We start from the raw sequence: 18,346 nt of genomic DNA, 5'->3' as shown, positions 1-18,346 counted from the left end.
GGATGGTGAGGTGCAGGTCGACTGCAATCCTCTCCACGGAGCTGTGTCACAAGTACAATGTACGCTCCATCCCTATCCGCAAGGATGGCGAGGTGCAGGTTGACTACAATCCTCTCCAGGGAGTTGTGCCACAAGTACAATGTCCGCTCCATCCCTATCTGCAAGGATGACGAAGTGCAGGTCAACTGCAATCCTCTCCACGGAGCTGCGCCACAAGTACAATGTGCACTCCATCCTTATCCGCAAGGACGACGAGGTGCAGGTCGACTGCGAACCTCTCCTCAGAGCTGCGCCACAAGTACAATGTGCGCTCCATCCCTATCCGCAAGGACGATGAGGTGCAGGTCGATTGGGATATCTCCTTCAAAGTTGCATTTCAAAGAATATTCCGAGTGAAGAACAAGTTCCGCTCGAGGGCAAACACAAGCATATGCGGAAGATAAACCAAGATCGGATAAAATCTCAAGAGTTTCAGGACAAAGATAAAAGTACTCGGGCGTCAGGCCCGAAGGAGTTTAACGGTTAAAAAAACCACTTGGCATTCCGAGGCAAATTTAAAGCAAGCTTAAGTACCAAGTTCGTTCACTCGGCGGGAGGAGGACTTGCAGGCTCGACGAACTCGTCCAAATCAATCCCGTCTGCGATCCGAGTGGCAGCAGCAATGAAAGTCTCCATGAAGGACTGGAAGTCGTGCCTCCTTGATCGCCGCCAGCTTCTCTTCTCGAGCTTCTTTGCAGTGGACTCTGACCAGTGACAGAGCCACGTCAGCACCGCATCGGGCAGAGGACTTCTTCCATTCCTGCACTCGACCAGGGACCTCATTGAGTCGAGCCATCAGAGACTCAAGATCATTCTGAAGCATTGCCCTTGACCAGAGTGATCCATCAATACACAACACCGCCACCTTTAGACAAGCAAGATAGCTGGTAACACTGGAAACACGAGACTCCAGTCGAAGCACATTCATAGCAGCCTCATCGCCGACTGGAGAAAGGATAGGATCCAAACCCGTCTCGATCCGCCCAGTCTCCTCTTCAAAGTTTTGGCAGAATTATGAAAATTCAAAGATTTAATAAGTCGACTGGTCAGGATTAACTTGCAAATAGCAAAGCAGTCAGATTAAAAGGGATACCTTCGAGCATAAGAAAGAGCTTCTTAGCGAGGGTTTCCAGATAAGCTTCTAAGTCATTTCTCTTGCGAGCCATGTCTTCCAGCTTCTCGTTCAGAGCCACCTTATCCTTCTTCAGACGAGTCGCCTCTCAGTTGGATTCAGTGAGAGACGACTTCAGCTTGCTTACTTCCCCTTCCAACGCTCTGACTGAAGCTAGCTTCTTATCAGCAAGGGCAATCTTCTCTTGAGCCTCCTTTTGCGCAGCTGCAAGGTCCAGGTCCTTCTTTTCCAGAGCCAGCCTCATTTTCTCTGCAAACTAAATAGTCAGATCAAACAGAAGAACTAAGGGATAATTTGAAGGATGGTCGGGATAAGCAGTCGACAGGCAAGTTACCTTCCATACCAACAACTTCATCTTGAGCCTTCTTTAAGTTCTATTGAGCCAACTCCAGATCAAGGTTGAGTTGCCTCTGCTTTTCCTCAAATTCGGCGAACTTGGAGATAAGCGTACAAGATTTCTATAGTGAGTAAAAGACATATCAATCGACAATATCAAAGTTTATTTACTTCCGAGTGAATAAAACTTCAAAACTACTCAGACCCCAACCGACTGCCAGCAGTCGACTGCGGTCTCGGGGACTACACCCAGTGGGTGCACTTAGCGTTCCCCCACTGGTTTGGATCCCACTCGACATGGTCCACCCAGGCCAAGTAAAAAAAAGGTGCTCAGACCCCAGCCGACTGCCAGCAGTCGACTGCGGTCTCGGGGACTACACCTAGTGGATGCACTTAGCGTGCCCCCGCTGGTTCAGAGCCCACTCGACGTGGTCCGCCCAGACCGAGTGGAAGAAAGAAAAGAGACAAAAAGTGCTCAGACCCCAGCCGACTGCCAACAGTCGACTGCGGTCTCGGGGACTACACCCAGTGGTGCACTTAGCGTGCCCCCACTGGTTCAGATCCCATTCGACCAGGCCGAGTGGAAGAGTGCAAATAATAAAGACGACAAAACACCCAGTGGGTGTACAGATTCGAAGCAGACAATAAGAGATTGTGCGAAGGAAAATATTCAGGTAGCATATCCTAATAAGACAAGTTCAGTCGGAAGTCAACTTACCTAGACATTGGCTCGAAGAGCCGCGCTGGCGTCGTAAGCAGCCTGGCTATTTTCGTGCACCGCCTTCATCCGCTCCATCATTATGCCAACCTGACGGATAACCTCCACAGCGGCGTCCGACTGGCTTTCCGGAACATGATAGGTGGTGAAGAAGGGGACAGACGGTCCAGACGCAACAGCTTGGAGCCCCGAGGCATGAGGTTGGATGGCTGAAGAAAACACTGGTACAGTCGACGGTGCGGGGCGCTCACTCGACTCTAGGATAGCAAAGGTTACAGAGGCTCTACTTGCATCTTCGGGCTGTTGGACTGTTGGTTCTGTCGCCAGTTCCGACTGAGATATCTTGCCAGCTACTGCTTTCTTGCTCCTCCTGGGCCTCGGCATCACGTCTTCATCGTCATCCGAAAGCTCGATAACATTGGGTGGGGCTGCAAAGAAATTAGTCGACCCCAAATGAATCACTAGAATTTAATCGACCAAGTAATCAAGAACAAGATCATGAGAGTTGTACCTGGGTTGGAGGTAACCGCATCTTCCATCCCCTTGTCTTCGTACTAGCGGGTGGAAGTTCCAGAGGTGGCAGCACTGCAAATGTCAACATTTAGTTGGTCACGTTCGGTTACACCAAGTCAACCAAAGGATCAGGTCAGATTGTTACCTAGAGATAGTAGGAATGGCCACTTTGATTTTGGGCAAAGCCTTCGGCGGTTTGGAAGATGCGGCCTTCGGTAGTTTTCAGTGCTGGAGGCGAAGCAGTCTTGGGCTGCTTCGGTGTCTTCTCAGTCGGCACTGGAGAAGACGTCCGAGGGCGCTTCGAAGACTGCCCAGTCGGTGCGGCCACCAGGTCAGGGGTGCTTGCCGGGTCGTGAGTGTGCTTGGACCTCCTTTCTCTACGAGGAGGCGAGTCGACTTCTTCTTCATCACTCGGGTCGTCGCTCTCTTCGCCCTCCTCTTCGTCCGAGTGCCACTCGCCACTCTCACCTCCGCTCGCCTCCTCCTCCGAGTTTTGCTCCTGCTCTCCGTTGGGCATTGAATACATCTTAGTAAGAGCCTGAAAGATAACAAGCAAAGCAAAACAAACATCCAGCCGTCAACAGGCGGTTACATGGTTCATCAGAAAAGTTCTCAGCAGTCCAGAGTCAGACCTAGTCTGGCTGGCGCGAACTGTCAAATGGAACGACCCTCCTGGACCCCCTGGGGTTATCTTTGTTGCATGTGATGCCTCTCAGCCACTTCTCCACCGTGCCCTCGTCGATCTCCTCTGGGTGGATCCGAGTGGATCCTCAATGCCCGAGTACATCCACATTGGATGATCGCGAGCTTGGAGCGGTTGGATGCGTCGTTTGAGGAATACCTCCAGCAGATCCATACCAGTCACGCCGTCCCGGATGGGCTGGACCACCCGCTCGACCAACGCCTTCACCTGAGCTTTCTCCTCCGAGATCACTTTCAATGCGGAAGGCCTCTCGACCCGAGCCATAGAAAAGGCGGAGAGCCCGGTCGACTGACCTGGAGTCGGCTGGTCTTTACAATAAAACCAGGTCGACTGCCAACCCCGGACCAACTCGGGAAAGATCATGGTTGGGAAAGTACTTTTGTTCCTCATCTGAATCCCAAGACCCCCGCACATCTGAATCACGTGCGTTTTCTCGTCACTAGGATTGGCCTTCTTGACCGACTGAGAACGACAAGTGAAAATGTGCTTGAAAAGACCCCAGTGTGGCCTACAACCTAAGAAGTTCTCACACATGGATATGTAGGCGGCAAGATATACGATGGAATTGGGATTGAAGTGGTGAAGTTGTGCTCCAAAGAAGTTCAAAAACCCCCGGAAAAAAGGATGGGGAGGTAGAGAAAATCCATGGTCGACATGAGTTGCGAGGAGTACGCACTCACCATCTCGAGGACGCGGTTCAGTCTCTCCTTCCGGGAGCCGCGCCGACTCGTGGGGGATCAGCCCTCCCTCGACCAGATCGTCGATGTCGTCCTGGCTGATGGTCGACCGAATCCAGTCGCCTTGGATCCAGCCGCGCGGCAGGCCAGACCTTGAGGAGGATCCGCCCCGGCTGGACCTCTTCCCCTTCACCTTCGCCGTCGTCTTCTTCGCGCACTCCAACGCCACTGTCTTCTCCTTCCCCATGGCAGTGGTTCGAGTTCGAACGGAGCGACGATGCCGAGAGCGGAAGCAGATGTGGTGGAGAAAACAGAGGAGGAAGGGGAAGAATGGGAACGCACTGTGCGAAAACCCCCGTCCGACGCCTTATATGAGGTCATTTCCGAGTGGTTGACTCGTGGGCCTAGGCGATCCGATCAAATCCTGCAACAGTCGCGCACGCGATACGTGGCAAAAAAGGTGGCACGGAGATCGAGGCGGCCTGCCTAATCTGTCCCAATTACTGCGGCCTCCTCCGCCCGGCACGCTTCCTAAAATTCGAATCCCACGAAATCCACAGACATCAGAACAACCCGTCAGACGGATGATTTTTCCCATAACAACACTCGAAGCCTAGCAATGAAAGTTCACTTGACAAAACCAAGAATGGATCAAGACGACTGAACAAGCAGTTGAAGACATCATGAATGTTCATTCGACCTCTGGACAAGACATTTCTGAAGCGCAAAAGCTGAATCGGAGAGGTTATCAACTCCTTCTCCACTCGAACCCTGAACCATTCGGGGGTTAATGATGAAGCTATGTACCTAGGGTAGGGTCATAGGCCTGACCTAGACACCCTCCCCTAGGACATCACCCTAAAACCAGAAGCATTCGAAGAGGAGTCATCATCCACTCGACCATGAGGACTTCCACTCGGAAGATTTGAAGTCACTCGACCGCGGAGACTGTCACTCGACCACCAGAAGGTCTAAAGTCGCTCCGAACTACAACGGTCGGACATCACCTCATAGCTTTAATGGTCATTATGTCTCTTTATTTACTAGCGTTACCAGTAACATCTCCCTTTAATGTACCTTAAACCCTTTGTAACGTGGGACGGCTGGGGTCCTGGCGCACTCTATATAAGCCACCCCCCTCCACAGACACAAGGATTCACATTTTTTGTAAACACACACACACACAAACACACACACGTATAATCCAGTCGACCGCCTCAGGGCACCGAGACGTAGGGTTGTTACTTCCTCCGCGAACGGCCTGAACTCGTAAACTCGTGTGTACAACTACTCCATAGCTAGGATCTTGCCTCCTCATACCTACCCCCCATTCTACTGTCAGTTTTAGATCCATGACAGGGAGGCGTAGCCGCCCCTCCTCTTCTCCACTAAGGCCCATCTTGGCCCATTAAACTCCCCGGGGGGTTCCGGTAACCCCCCGGTACTCCGGTATATGTCTGAAACTCCCCGAAACCATTCCGGTGTCCGAACATAGTCTTCCAATATATCGATCTTTATGTCTCGACCATTTTAAGACTCCTCGTCATGTATGTGATCACATTTGGGACTCCGAACTACCTTCGGTACATCAAAACACAAAAACTCATAATACAATCGTCACCGAAACTTTAAGCATGCGGACCCTACGGGTTCGAGAACTATGTAGACATGACCGAGACATGTCTCCAGTCAATAAACAATAGCGGAACCTGGATGCTCATATTGGTTCCTACATATTCTACGAAGATCTTTATCGGTCAGACCGCATAACAACATACGTTGTTCCCTTTGTCATCGGTATGTTACTTGCCCGAGATTTGATCGTTGGTATCTCAATACCTAGTTAAATCTCGTTACCGGCAAGTCTCTTTACTCGTTCCGTAATACATCATCCCGCAACTAACTCATTAGTTACAATGCTTGCTAGGCTTATAGTGATGTGCATTACCGAGTGGACCCAGAGATACCTCTCCGACAATCGGAGTGACAAATCCTAATCTCAAAATACGCCAACCCAACAAGTACCTTCGGAGACACCTGTGGAGCACTTTTATAATCACCCAGTTACGTTGTGACGTTTAGTAGTACACAAAATGTTCCTCCGGTAGGAGTTGCATAATCTCATAGTCATAGGAACATATATAAGTCATGAAGAAAGCAATAGCAACATACTAAACGATCAAGTGCTAAGCTAACGGAATGGGTCAAGTCAATCACATCATTCTCCTAATAATGTGATTCTGTTAATCAAATGACAACTCATGTCTATGGTTCGGAAACTTAACAATCTTTGATTCACGAGCTAGTCAAGTAGAGGCATACTAGTGACACTATGTTTGTCTATGTATTCACACATGTATTATGTTTTCGGTTAATACAATTCTAGCATGAATAATAAATATTTATCATGAAATAAGGAAATAAATAATAACTTTATTATTGCCTCTAGGACATATTTCCTTCATCCATGACCACCGCAGGCACCGGTGCAGGGAGGCCCATCACCGCACCAACCACGAACGGGCCCACCGGAGCACGGCGGCATGAGCGGAACGCCACACTCACTTTATCGCTTGCATGGGGTCGTCCGATTCCGCCTCCTCCATCGCCCACAGCAACATCCTGAGCGCCCCCACCGGCCTGCTCGTCGGTGTGAGGCGCCAGTCTTCCGCCTCGGTGAGCTTCCTGTCGAGAACCTGGAGATGATCTCCATCAGCTTTGATTCGTCCCCGTCTACAATCACCCGAGCCCCCGCCTCGAGCCTCAGCTTCTAGGGCTTCATGGTTATCCTCTGGCGGATCGCTCGCTTGTGGGAGAGGAGGGGAGTAGATTTCGTCGAGAGGGGAGGGAATGGCCGCACCACACAGCGCTGCAGCTTTAATCCTCCTCCATTCCCGACGCTCCCTCTCCTCCTCTGCCTCGATCTGCGCGTCACGCCACACCTCCGCCTCGGAACCCAGCGCCCTGTCGACCAGCACAACGTGACAAGGGAAACGCACCTGCGTCCCTTCCCCGATCGAAAACTTTCCGTGTACCCGCATCGAGTTGACCGCGGACCCCGCGGTCGTTGATGAGGGCCAGCACAGGGGAATCACCCCGCCGGAGCAGAACGCCTCGCTTGAAAAATGTTCAGCGCCGACGTGGTGAGGTCGGCGACAAGGTGAACCGCCCACCGGCGGTCGAGCGGCGTCGCCACATGCGTCGCCATCCGGGGAAAGGCGGTGGGTTCTCGGCGCGCGTTTCTGCCCATTCTAGCTTTGATGCCTCTCTCGGGTCTTGACACACCCCTATTTGCAGACGAAAACTACCTACCCCTGCCTCACTTCATCAATTTGAAAAAACTATTACTGTCAGCAACACCTGCATCGTCGCTAGTCGCTACTGGCGTGTCCGTACGCGCGCCGTGTGCCCACACTGCGCATCTGCCCAACCCCGGACGCCGCTACAGAGCGGGAGGGAGGGAGGGAGGGAGGCCCGACAAGCGACAAGAGCCACGTCCGAGCGGGTACTTCCAAGCGCGGCGAACCCCACACCCATACGATACGAGCCGAGCCCCAGGGCGAGGGAGACACCACCATAAATTAACACATGGCGATCCACCAGAGCCGTGCCGTGGATAATGATGATCAGGCTAAAAAACCGCGCTAGCCTCCATTCGCCTCGGACCCACGTCTCATGACCGAGAGTTTTCACGTAGGAGTACACACACAAGCGCAATTACTTCGGTGACGGGGTCGGGGGCCACCGCTCAGCCGCTCCTGGAAAACGTGTCGGAGACCCCGGTCAGTGGCGCTAATTGCTGGGGCAAGCGCAGCAGCTTGGACCGGATCCACTCGGGATTTCAGATTCACGTCAGAGGAGAGTCACGTGCAGCCATGCAGGCTTGCCTGGCTTTTAACCCGCCATCACCACAGCACCAGTACTGTTATTACTGTTACATCTACGCTACAATACATAATTTACCGCTCGCTCATCGATCCCAATCACTCTTACATGCGTACGCCGTAAAATGTTGGAACCAGCGTAGCAAGATGAACACAAGACAATGCAAGCCTGCGGTGCAGGACCAGGACGGTACACGAGATGCCAAGGAATTTATGGGACCAAATGAACTAACCAAAACTAGACCGGGACCGTAGCTCTCGAGTCTCGACCGGCCGCCCGCCCGGCCGGAGCCTCTAGGGTACATGCCGCCGTCGAGGAGTGTTGTGGTAATCAGCGGCTTATCTAGGCGACGATCTAGGGGTTGTAGAGGCGGCCGGCGCAGCGGCACTTCCACCCCAGCGGCTTGTAGTTGGAGTACTGCACGTTGGCCGCGGCCTCGTCGGCGGCGGCGGCGGAGGAGCCGCGGGACGCCGTGGACGGGCCGCCAGACCCCGCCGGGAGCGTCGTGGTCACCTGCACCGGCTTGCAGGGGTTGCACGTGTTGCACCGGTTGTGGCAGCTCGGCGGCGTCGACCCGAGCCGCGACTTGTCCTCCGCCAGGTTCTACCCATGAACATCAGCGTCAGTGCCATTTAGTTAGTTCGAGTTCGAGCCACATAAATTAATGGAGCTACAAGTGCGAGGGAGAGGGAGAGTGTGTGATGCTCTATCATCTATGCTCTGAGGATACACGTACCTGAAAAGCGGAGAGCATCGGCGGCGTGGTGCGGCTGAATGTCGTCACAGCTCCGAGGAGGAAGCTGAGGAGCATGGCCGCCAGGAACGCCCGAAGAGGAGATGAGCTCATGGCCATCCGACCATCTCGGTCGTTACAGCCGCAGAGTATGTGCCGGTGACGGTGAGAGTGAGGCTAAAGAGAAGAGAAGCTTCTAGCCTGGGGTGAGGCAGAGGCAGAGGTGGAAGAGGAAGCTAGCTTGCAGCTTGCCTTGTGTGTAGGTTCTTCGATCAGACTGGCCAGAGCTAGGGATACAGCTAGGAGAAACCTAGCTACTCTGTTGGAGCTCAAGGTGGCCGGCTAGTGCAGATGGGCGGGCAGTGATGGTGCCGCTGGATCGGACATCAGAGGGTAAAAGAAGGTGGTCAGTGGCCTATGAGGAGCGAAGTTGCAAATGGGATGAGAGCTAGGAAAGAGACGAGACGGGCGTATATGTATGGTAGGGAGGCTGAGATGCCGCTGCAGAATGGAGCCATGGAGGTCGCAAGAGACAGAGATGGTGACCACCCCTCGCTGCCACATGTGACATTGTACACGTACGTACCACTCCACTCGGTGCTAACCCACGGCTCCTAGTGTCACCCTCCCTAGATTGAAGGAATTTCACAGTATTTACTTTAGAAAGCCATTTAAATCATAGGATTGCTGCCACCAAATTTACATGCTGCCTATTCCATACGAATATGAACATGAGCTCAAATCTCATTTTATTTTTCTTGGAGAAGTCCAATACACTCTATCTCTCTCTACTCTCTCCCCTCAACACTCTAAAATTTCTGTGTTTTTTTCTCGTGGGCCATCCAAAGGCACGCATTGCAGAATTCCTGTGTTATGTAATCCTATTGGATTTTTTTGCGGGTGAATCCTATTGGATTTTGTGGTAGGCGACATCGAAATCCTATGATTTTCCTTCCTATATTTTTTGAATACTATAATCAAACATTCAAAAAAAGAATACTATAATCCAAAGTGGTCCTACAAAGTGTTAGAGCATACATGGTTCATAGTCGAATTTCAACGTGGCAAAGAAATTGGTCCCCAAATTTTTCAAGGCTCCTTTGATTCAAATGGATTTCATAGAATTTTGGAGTATTTGGATCCTTACGAACTTTTCTATGGTTGTCGTTCGATTCGCATGGTTAGAATCTTCGAAAATTTTGGAGTACTATATTTTGAAGGAAAATTTTCATGCGCTCAAACCTCTTGGCAAAATTCATTTGTTTATCCTGTGCCGTCAAACATTCTTTCATCCAAATTTTCCTAGTCTTGTAATCTTGGAGGATACAGGAGGACACCATACTCTATTTCGAGTTTCTTTTACGGTCTTGTTAAATCTCGGTTGACCGAGACTTCGTTATGTCTTGGTCGACGCTATACTTGTGAGATCTTATATTGAGTTCGTGCAAAAAAAAAATTAGTTTTTTCCTTACATGTTATATCACTTGATCGATATTTGGTTTGTGTCAGTCGACTGAGACACACACTCCTTTTTTCTTCTATTTGTTTGTTTTGAGAGTCCTGCAAATCAAAGGGGCCATATAAACTTGTGTACTCAAATACAGTAGCCATATCCATTATCGCATGCGCACTTAAAGCGTGAGTGTGACAGTTAATCAGGGCCGGCGCTTTAATTTTATTTGACGAAAAGGAATTGGGTGGCGCCACAACAATCGCTATCATGTCGGGAAACATGGCCGGGTTTGACGCTGTGGCCTTGACTGGCCCGCATACGTGTCACAATGAATGGGCAAGGCCACCCTACAACTGGTGATAGCGAAGGATCGGCGGGCGCATCGCTTGTGGTTTCATGAGAGCATGCCAATGCAGGCTAGATTAGCTGTGGCAGACAGGGATCGAGGCCGAGACGTCCGGCCGTGAAGCGTGTGGATCAGTGTGCAGTGCACGACAGTTATCCAGAGGGCATCGCGGCGAAAACAGCTCACGTCCACGCGTGGTCCAGTCCAAGCGCTCCGCGGCAGCGAAACCGAAGCACGGTGACGACGACGTTACACGAAACCGTGTTCGATCGGCTTTTCGTTTACTCCTCAATGTAGGTTCAAGCGTAGGTGATGTACTGATGTGCTCCATTCTCCGTGCAGGATCATCACTGCTGGTGCTGGGCTGGTCAAAACGGAGTAGTAGAGCACTGCTGGTGTAGGACTGTAGACGTCTGTATTCTGTATGCATGCAGCAGGACTTCATGGTCCGGCAGTCTCTCTCATTGGTGGCTACTCCTATGTATCACCAGCACTAGACGGTCAAACAAGTAAACAACCGTGGCAGTGGCGCGCATAGTTCTTCGTGTAGGCTGGCTGGCTGGCACGCGGTGAGGAAGATCTCGGCGGCAGAGAGGGGAGCCTGCCGAGAGCTGGAAAGCGTGGCAGAAACGAAGGAGAAAGGCGTCCCAGTCAACGTACGTAGTAGCTCCGATCCATGACGGCTCATGCGTACCGGGCAATGTGCATGCAGGCCGTCGCCAGAAGACTGGCACGGGGTCGATGCGCCGGGCTACTTTGACCCATGCGCTCGTAGTACGGCCGCAACAGTTGGCGGCAGCGGCTCGTGGCCTCGTGCAAGTGCCCGATGGGGTTTGCTCCTGTGTTGAAGCGGCCGCACGCGGCGTGAGCGTGCCAGGCCGTAACGGTGGTGGTTGGTCGAGTATCGGTGCTGTCGGAGACGGCGAGCACGGCCGGGAAATGGCATTAAGGGGCTGTTTGGTTGCAGAGTAGTGGCGCCACATTTGTTTAGCCGCACTTGCGACGCGTCACAAAGTTTGGCGTTCAAAACAAACGCCACAGAGTGTGGCGAGAAATCAACTGCAAAAAACATTGCATGTCTGTGGCGAGCCTAACTTTAGGAGGCAACCAAACGGCAGCCTAGAGAGCTGTGGTGCGCCGCACCTTTGGCGTGCAAGGTGCGGCCGGCAACCAAACAGCTTCTAACTTCGTTCAGTTCCTATCCCTCGAACGGCGTTTCACTGTTCGTTGTTCAATGGATCCTATTGAGAGTTGTATTCGATCCGCAAGGCTTTGTGCCAGGAGATAAGGCTAGTCTCACAGTGGGGAGTAACTTTACTAGACCAGTAACATGCATATGTTACTCGTCTATATTACTACTTCCTCTTTTCTGGTTTATATGGCTTATCTCAAAATTTTAGTTTTTATTTTATTTTATAAGGTTCAATTTGATTGTTCCACATCACATGTTCAGACTTTAAGGTACATTAAATCATTGCCTTATACTGCAAAATATTCCACCACTCATCATCTATCTTGGTTGGTGAGATTTTTGAATTGAGCGTTAGACTGGTCATAGTGGGGAGTAACTTAGACTAGTGTCATATGCATGACACTAGTCTAAGTTATTACCTTCATAGTGCAAAGTATCTTAGTAGTAGTGTCATAGTTTGTCATTTATTGCCTTATAGACTCATTTTACCTCGGGAAGCGCTATGTTACAGTAACATATTATGTTACTTCAAGCACCTTTCTCCTCATTAAATACTTGTCACATAAGCAAAATTGTCTTGGGATGTGTTAAGTTACTACCTAAGTTACCCCACTATGGCTAGCCTTATAAACCGGAAAGGAGGGAGTATCTCTATAGTGGGTAGTGTCATAGATATGGTAACATAGAGGGCTTCATTCATTACTTTGTAGACTCATTTTATATTGGGAACCGGTATGTGATGCTAACATATTATGTTACTTTATTTGCATCTCTTCTCATTAATTACTTGTCACATCATATTTTTTGCCTATGTGACATGCATGTTACTATCTATGTTACTCTCACTATGATGATTTTTTTTTCAAAACTGTGATGATTTTCATAGCAAATTCGGAATCTATACGTCTTCATGCACCAAAATCAAAACTAACACCCCGTCGGCCTCCAGTTGGCCGAAGAGGGGCTCTTCGGCATGCGGTTGACCGAAGTCGGCTCTTCAGCCTCCCGTTGGCCGAAGAGTGCCCCAACTGGACCGAAAAGGACTCTTTGGTTTGCCGTAGGCCGAAAAGTTCTCTTTGGTCAACCGTAGACCGAAGAGTCCTTGGGCCCCAACTTTTCACGTTTACGGGAGGCCGAAGCTGCAAGGCTGCGCTCTTCTGCCTATGCTAGGCCTTGGGGCCCAAAGAGTACTCTTCGGCTACGGTTGACCAAAAAGTACTCTTCAGCCTACGATAGACAAAAGAGTCCTTTTCGGCCGAGTTGGAGTACTCTTCGGCCAACGGAAGCCTGGAGAGCCCACTTCGGTCAACCGTAGGCCGAAGAGCCCCTCTTCGGCCAACTGGAGGCCGACAGGGTGCTAGTTTTGATTTTCTTGCGTGAGGACGTATAGATTCCGAATTTGCTATAAAAATCATCACGATTTTGAAAAAAAAATCCACTATGAGCAGCCTAAGTCACCGGTGATTAAGACTACCCAGGGCGTAACAGATTAGTAATATGCATATGTTACTAGTCCATATGTAACTATTTTTACGGTAGAGAGTAATATATGTGTTGTATCAAACTAGATTTATTATTTTATTGTATATATGATGTCAGTATTAATTAGCTATGTCACTCAATTCATCTCCCTTCTCAATAGATCATTGCTATATAAGCAAATTTGCTGATTTGATCCTATGTTACTGCTGAAGTTACTCCCATTATGGATAGTTCAAGATGCGGCGGTGCAACGCAAAAGAAAAAAACAAATATTAAACGGGGCAGTGACGTTTCTGCCACTGGTATACATATTAATTCAAAAATGTAATATTAATTCGGCCAGTGAGGTTGCATGATCAAAACCAAACATACCGCACAAGGTATACATATTAAATTAATGAAATAAACCTTGTACGACGAAGACAGATGGAGACAGCGCCCTTTATCCTCCAAGGTCGCAGGGGATTAGCAAGGGAGATCCGTTTACGTTTTCAAGTCACACTGCCCATTAGAAAATTCGCAGGGGCACGCACCTGCTGAAATGCCTTCAGCCGTCCATATATGTTGTAATCTATGCACATATTTGAACACAAAGTCGTTGAAAAATGGATGAAAATTGTTAACTCTCTGAATATGAAACATTATACGTGTTTATTGTGTACAAATGCGGTTGTTTATCTGTATGTATCCTACACCACACATTCTGTTGCGAACCTTGTTCCAGGACTTCCTATCATCATTGATCTTCTTCTTCCTTCCTCCTTGCGTTGTTGTTATTTTATTCAGTTATGTTTTCTCCTCTCCTCTTCATCATCTTCTTTCTCCGTTCTTGCGCTATTTTTGTGTTTTTTCAGTTCTGGTTTCTCCTCTTCTTCTATCTTGTTCAACTTATTCTTCCTTCCTACTTGCACAGTTCTTATGTTATTTCAGTTCTGTTTTCTCCTCTTCTTCTATCTTGCTTTCTCTTCTGTGCAATGCTTTTCTATATGTCATCTTTGTTCATCCGTTCGTGTTGTCCTATGTGTTTGTTTCATGCATCGTTCTTCCCTTGCAAAATCGCCATTGTTCTTTTCTCAACTTTTTTCTGTTTTCTTGCTTCAAATATGCATCATTTTATTCTTGTATACTTGCATGCGTGTATTGTCAAATATTTATTTGTGAAAACACTTCGATGCCATAGTTATGATTTTTGCCCTACCTTATATGATTCCAATTTTCTTCTTAGAGTGAAATATTTTTTCTATTATTTTATTTCATTTTCATTGCTAACATGTTTTCTATTGTATGATAGTGATACCTTTCCTTACGAAACTATATTTGCGCAGTAAGTTTTTTCCCTTGAAACTTCTGCCAATTCTGCTAGATAATTTTCTGACAATTTACTGTTGCACACAGGCAACAATTCAAAAATCCAACTTACCTAATATTAATATTTCTGTTGCGCAGACCGCAGACGCCTCGTCTTATTTCTCCCTCCTCTTTCCCCATCATCCTCTTCCTTTCTAGTCCCATCATCCAGATCTGCTTTTTTCATAGTTGTTGCCAAGGCTTGACGGATATTGATAACGAAAACAGTGGACGAGGACTACGCCGTCATGACATGGTTGTGGTCTACAGTGCCGCGGGAAGAAGAGCCACGGAAAAAACCCGCAGTCGATCCCAATGCAGTTCATATCAAGGTAAATCACCAAGTATTCATCTTAATCTTTTCCAAAGCAGCTCCTATATTATTATTATTTCTCTAAATCACCAAGTAGTGCCCTGTTCGCAACGAGGGCAGATGGATGTGCCACCAGGACACGATCCTGAATAACAAATGTTTCTCTCTCAGTTTGCAATATGGTTGCAAAGAAAGAATGGCAAGTCCTAACAAAATATTTGATTTCTGATCTTATTGATTAGTTAGTTGATTATAGATTTATAGGTGTTTGCTTATTGACCGAACAAAATGTAGATCCAATAGTCTTTGAGTCACATCTGTTTATTTGATCATCTTTCCAAAAATTTCAGTTACCTGAGAGTTGTTTAAATGTATCCAAATTTGATATAAATTCAAACCTAGACACTCGTACCAATCTTTTACGTACTGTTGGACCACGACCTAAGCATAAATAATTTTTTTTGGGTACCAATTTTGACTCCTCTTACATTTTTATTTTAGGCCTACACAGCTTTATCTAAAAAGTAGTCTTTAAATAAAATAATATCAGGAACAAACACTGTTCTTTTCTTAAGAATATTCACTTCATGTTTGTTTTTAACAACAGTTCTTTATTTACTTGCATATCATGTATACTGCCTTGTTTTCCAACGAATGATTCCTAATGTTTGTGCCACCTACATCCTTTGTAAATAAATATAACAATGTTTAGATCACCAAAATAGTGATCTAAAACGCTCATATATTTCTTTGCAGAGGGGATTCATTTCTGTCACAAATCTTTCTCCATGACACTATCGTCACATTTTACCTATTGCTAAACCAGAATGTATCTTTCATGTTTCATGTTCTGTGACATTAGACTTCTTACACCGGCAAGAATGGAGGCAGCTGGCGTCAGGCAGGATCACGTGCGGGCGAGGGAGGAGGGGTTTGGTGGGTCAGGGCTGTCAGAAGCGGGTGTTGGATCGGTCTGGACTCCCACAAAGCCCGCTATGTTTGTCTCCGGATTGCGAAAGAATTCGCGTTCGGACCGCGCCGTGGACCGATACAGGCCTGCGTTGGATGGCTTCCGTTGTCCGGACAGCATGGTCCGGACGCATGTGGGAGGTTTGCGGGTCGGCATCGGTGATGCCCTAAGGACCGAACATGGCATCATAGCTGGAGGGGGGGTCCTATTGGGCGCATAACGCGTAGTGAAGAAAGCGAGCGTGCACCCCCCTGTTGGGGAACGCAGTAATTTCAAAAAAATTACTACGCACACGCAAGATCCATCTAGGTGATGCATAGCAACGAGAGGGGAGAGTGTTGTCCACGTATCCTCATAGACCGTAAGCGGAAGCGTTATGACAACGCGGTTGATGTAGTCGTATGTCTTCAAGATCTGAGTGATCCTAGCACCGAAGGTACGGCACCTCCGCGATCTGCACACGTTCAGCTCGGTGATGTCCCACGAACTCTAGATCCAACTGAGTTCGAGGGAGAGTTTCGTCAGCATGACGGCGTGATGACGGTAATGATGAAGTTACCGACGGAAGGCTTGGCCTAAGCTCTACAATGATATGACCGAGGTGGAAATCTATGGAGGGGGCACCGCACACGGCTAAACAATCATCTTGTGTGTCTATAGGGTGCCCCGTCCCCCGTATATAAAGGAGTGGAGGAGGGGAGGGCCGGCCCTCTCATGGCGCGCCCAAGGGGGCAGTCCTACTCCCGATGGGAGTAGGATTATTCCCCCTTCCCTAGTTGGAGTAGGAGAGGAAGGAAGGGGAGAGAGAGGGAAGGAAAGGGGGGGCCGGCCCCCACCCAATTCGGATTGGGCTTGGGGGGCACACCCTCCACCTTGGCCGCCTCCTCCTCCTCTCTCCCACTAAGGCCCAATAAGGCCCATTGACTCCCTGGGGGGGGGGGGGGGTTCCGGTAACCCCCTGGTATTCCGGTAAATGCCCGAACTCACCCGGAACCATTCCGATGTCCAAACATAGCCTTCCAATATATCGATCTTTATGTCTCGACCATTTCGAGACTCCTCGTCATATCCGTGATCACATCCGGGACTCCGAACTACCTTTGGTACATCAAAGCACATAAACTCATAATACCGATCGTCATCGAACGTTAAGCGTGCGGACCCTACGGGTTTGAGAACTATGTAGACATGACCGAGACTCATCTCCGGTCAATAACCAATAGCAGAACCTGGATGCTCATATTGGCTCCCACATATTCTACGAAGATCTTTATCGGTCAGACCACATAACAACATATGTTGTTCCCTTTGTCATCGGTATGTTACTTGCCCGAGATTCGATCGTCGGTATCTCAATACCTAGTACAATCTCGTTACCGGCAAGTCTCTTTACTCGCTCCGTAATGCAACATCCCATAACTAACTCATTAGTCACTTTGCTTGCAAGACTTATAGTGTTATGCATTACCGAGAGGGCCCAGAGATACCTCTCCGATACACAGAGTGACAAATCCTAATCTCGATCTATGCCAACTCAACGAACGCCATCGAAGACACCTGTAAAGCATATTTATAGTCACCTAGTTATGGTGTGACGTTTGATAGCACACTAAGTGTTCCTTCGGTATTCGGGAGTTGCATAATCTCATAGTCATAGGAACATGTATAAGTTATGAACAAAGCAATAGCAACAAACTAAACAATCATCGTGCTAAGCTAACGGATGGGTCAAGTAAATCACATCATTCTCTAATGATGTGATCCCGTTAATTAAATGACAACTCATGTCAATGGTTAGGAAACTTAAGCATCTTTGATTAACGAGCTAGTCAAGTAGAGGCATACTAGTGACACTCAGTTTGTCTATGTATTAACACATGTACTAAGTTTCCGGTTAATACAATTCTAGCTTGAATAATAAATATTTATTATGACATAAGGAAATATAAATAACATCTTAATTATTGCCTCTAGGGCATATTTCCTTCAGTCTCCCAATTGCACTAGAGTCAATAATCTAGATTACACAGTGAAGATTCTAACACCCATGGAGTCTTGGTGTTGATCATGTTTTGCTCGTGAGAGAGGCTTAGTCAACGGGTCTGCAACATTCAGATTCATATGTATCTTGCAAATCTCTATGTCTCCCTCCTTGACTTGATAGCGGATGGAACTGAAGCGTCTCTTGATGCGCTTGGTTGTTTTGTGAAATCTGGATTCCTTTGCCAAGGCAATTGCACCAGTATTGTCACAAAAGATTTTCATTGGACCCGATGAACTAGGTATGACACCTAGATTGGATATGAACTCCTTCATCCAGACTCCTTCATTTGCTGCTTCCGAAGTAGCTATGTACTCCGCTTCACATGTAGATCCCGCCACGACGCTCTGCTTGGAACTGCACCAACTGACAGCTCCACCATTCAATAAAAATACGTATCCGGTTTGTGACTTAGAGTCATCCGGATCAGTGTCAACGCTTGCATCGACGTAACCGTTTACGACGA

General features: G+C 48.4%; 1 protein-coding gene across 1 annotated transcript; it reads right to left on the bottom strand.

Annotated features, from left to right (window-relative positions):
• Positions 1-8,023: 8,023 nt before the first annotated feature.
• On the bottom strand, positions 8,024-9,199 carry LOC123131010 (EPIDERMAL PATTERNING FACTOR-like protein 1). The gene is made up of 2 exons (XM_044550786.1): positions 8,740-9,199; positions 8,024-8,606 (listed from the first exon to the last, which is right to left on the bottom strand). The coding sequence occupies exons 1-2, from the start codon at positions 8,854-8,856 to the stop codon at positions 8,358-8,360; spliced, it is 366 nt and encodes a 121-aa protein (XP_044406721.1). The 5' UTR covers positions 8,857-9,199; the 3' UTR covers positions 8,024-8,357.
• Between the last annotated feature and the right edge of the window lie 9,147 nt (positions 9,200-18,346).

Source organism: Triticum aestivum, chromosome 6A, assembly GCF_018294505.1.
Source record: "Triticum aestivum cultivar Chinese Spring chromosome 6A, IWGSC CS RefSeq v2.1, whole genome shotgun sequence".
NCBI lineage: Eukaryota > Viridiplantae > Streptophyta > Magnoliopsida > Poales > Poaceae > Triticum > Triticum aestivum.
This window is presented reverse-complemented; position numbering and strand designations above follow the sequence as displayed.

Excerpts from the sequence above, each read along its gene's own strand:
- LOC123131010 (XM_044550786.1), bottom strand. The coding sequence starts at position 8,856 with ATGGCCATGAGCTCATCTCCTCTTCGGGCGTTCCTGGCGGCCATGCTC. Across the intron at positions 8,607-8,739 it reads CGATGCTCTCCGCTTTTCAG|AACCTGGCGGAGGACAAGTC; the intron begins GTACGTGTATCC and ends GTTCATGGGTAG.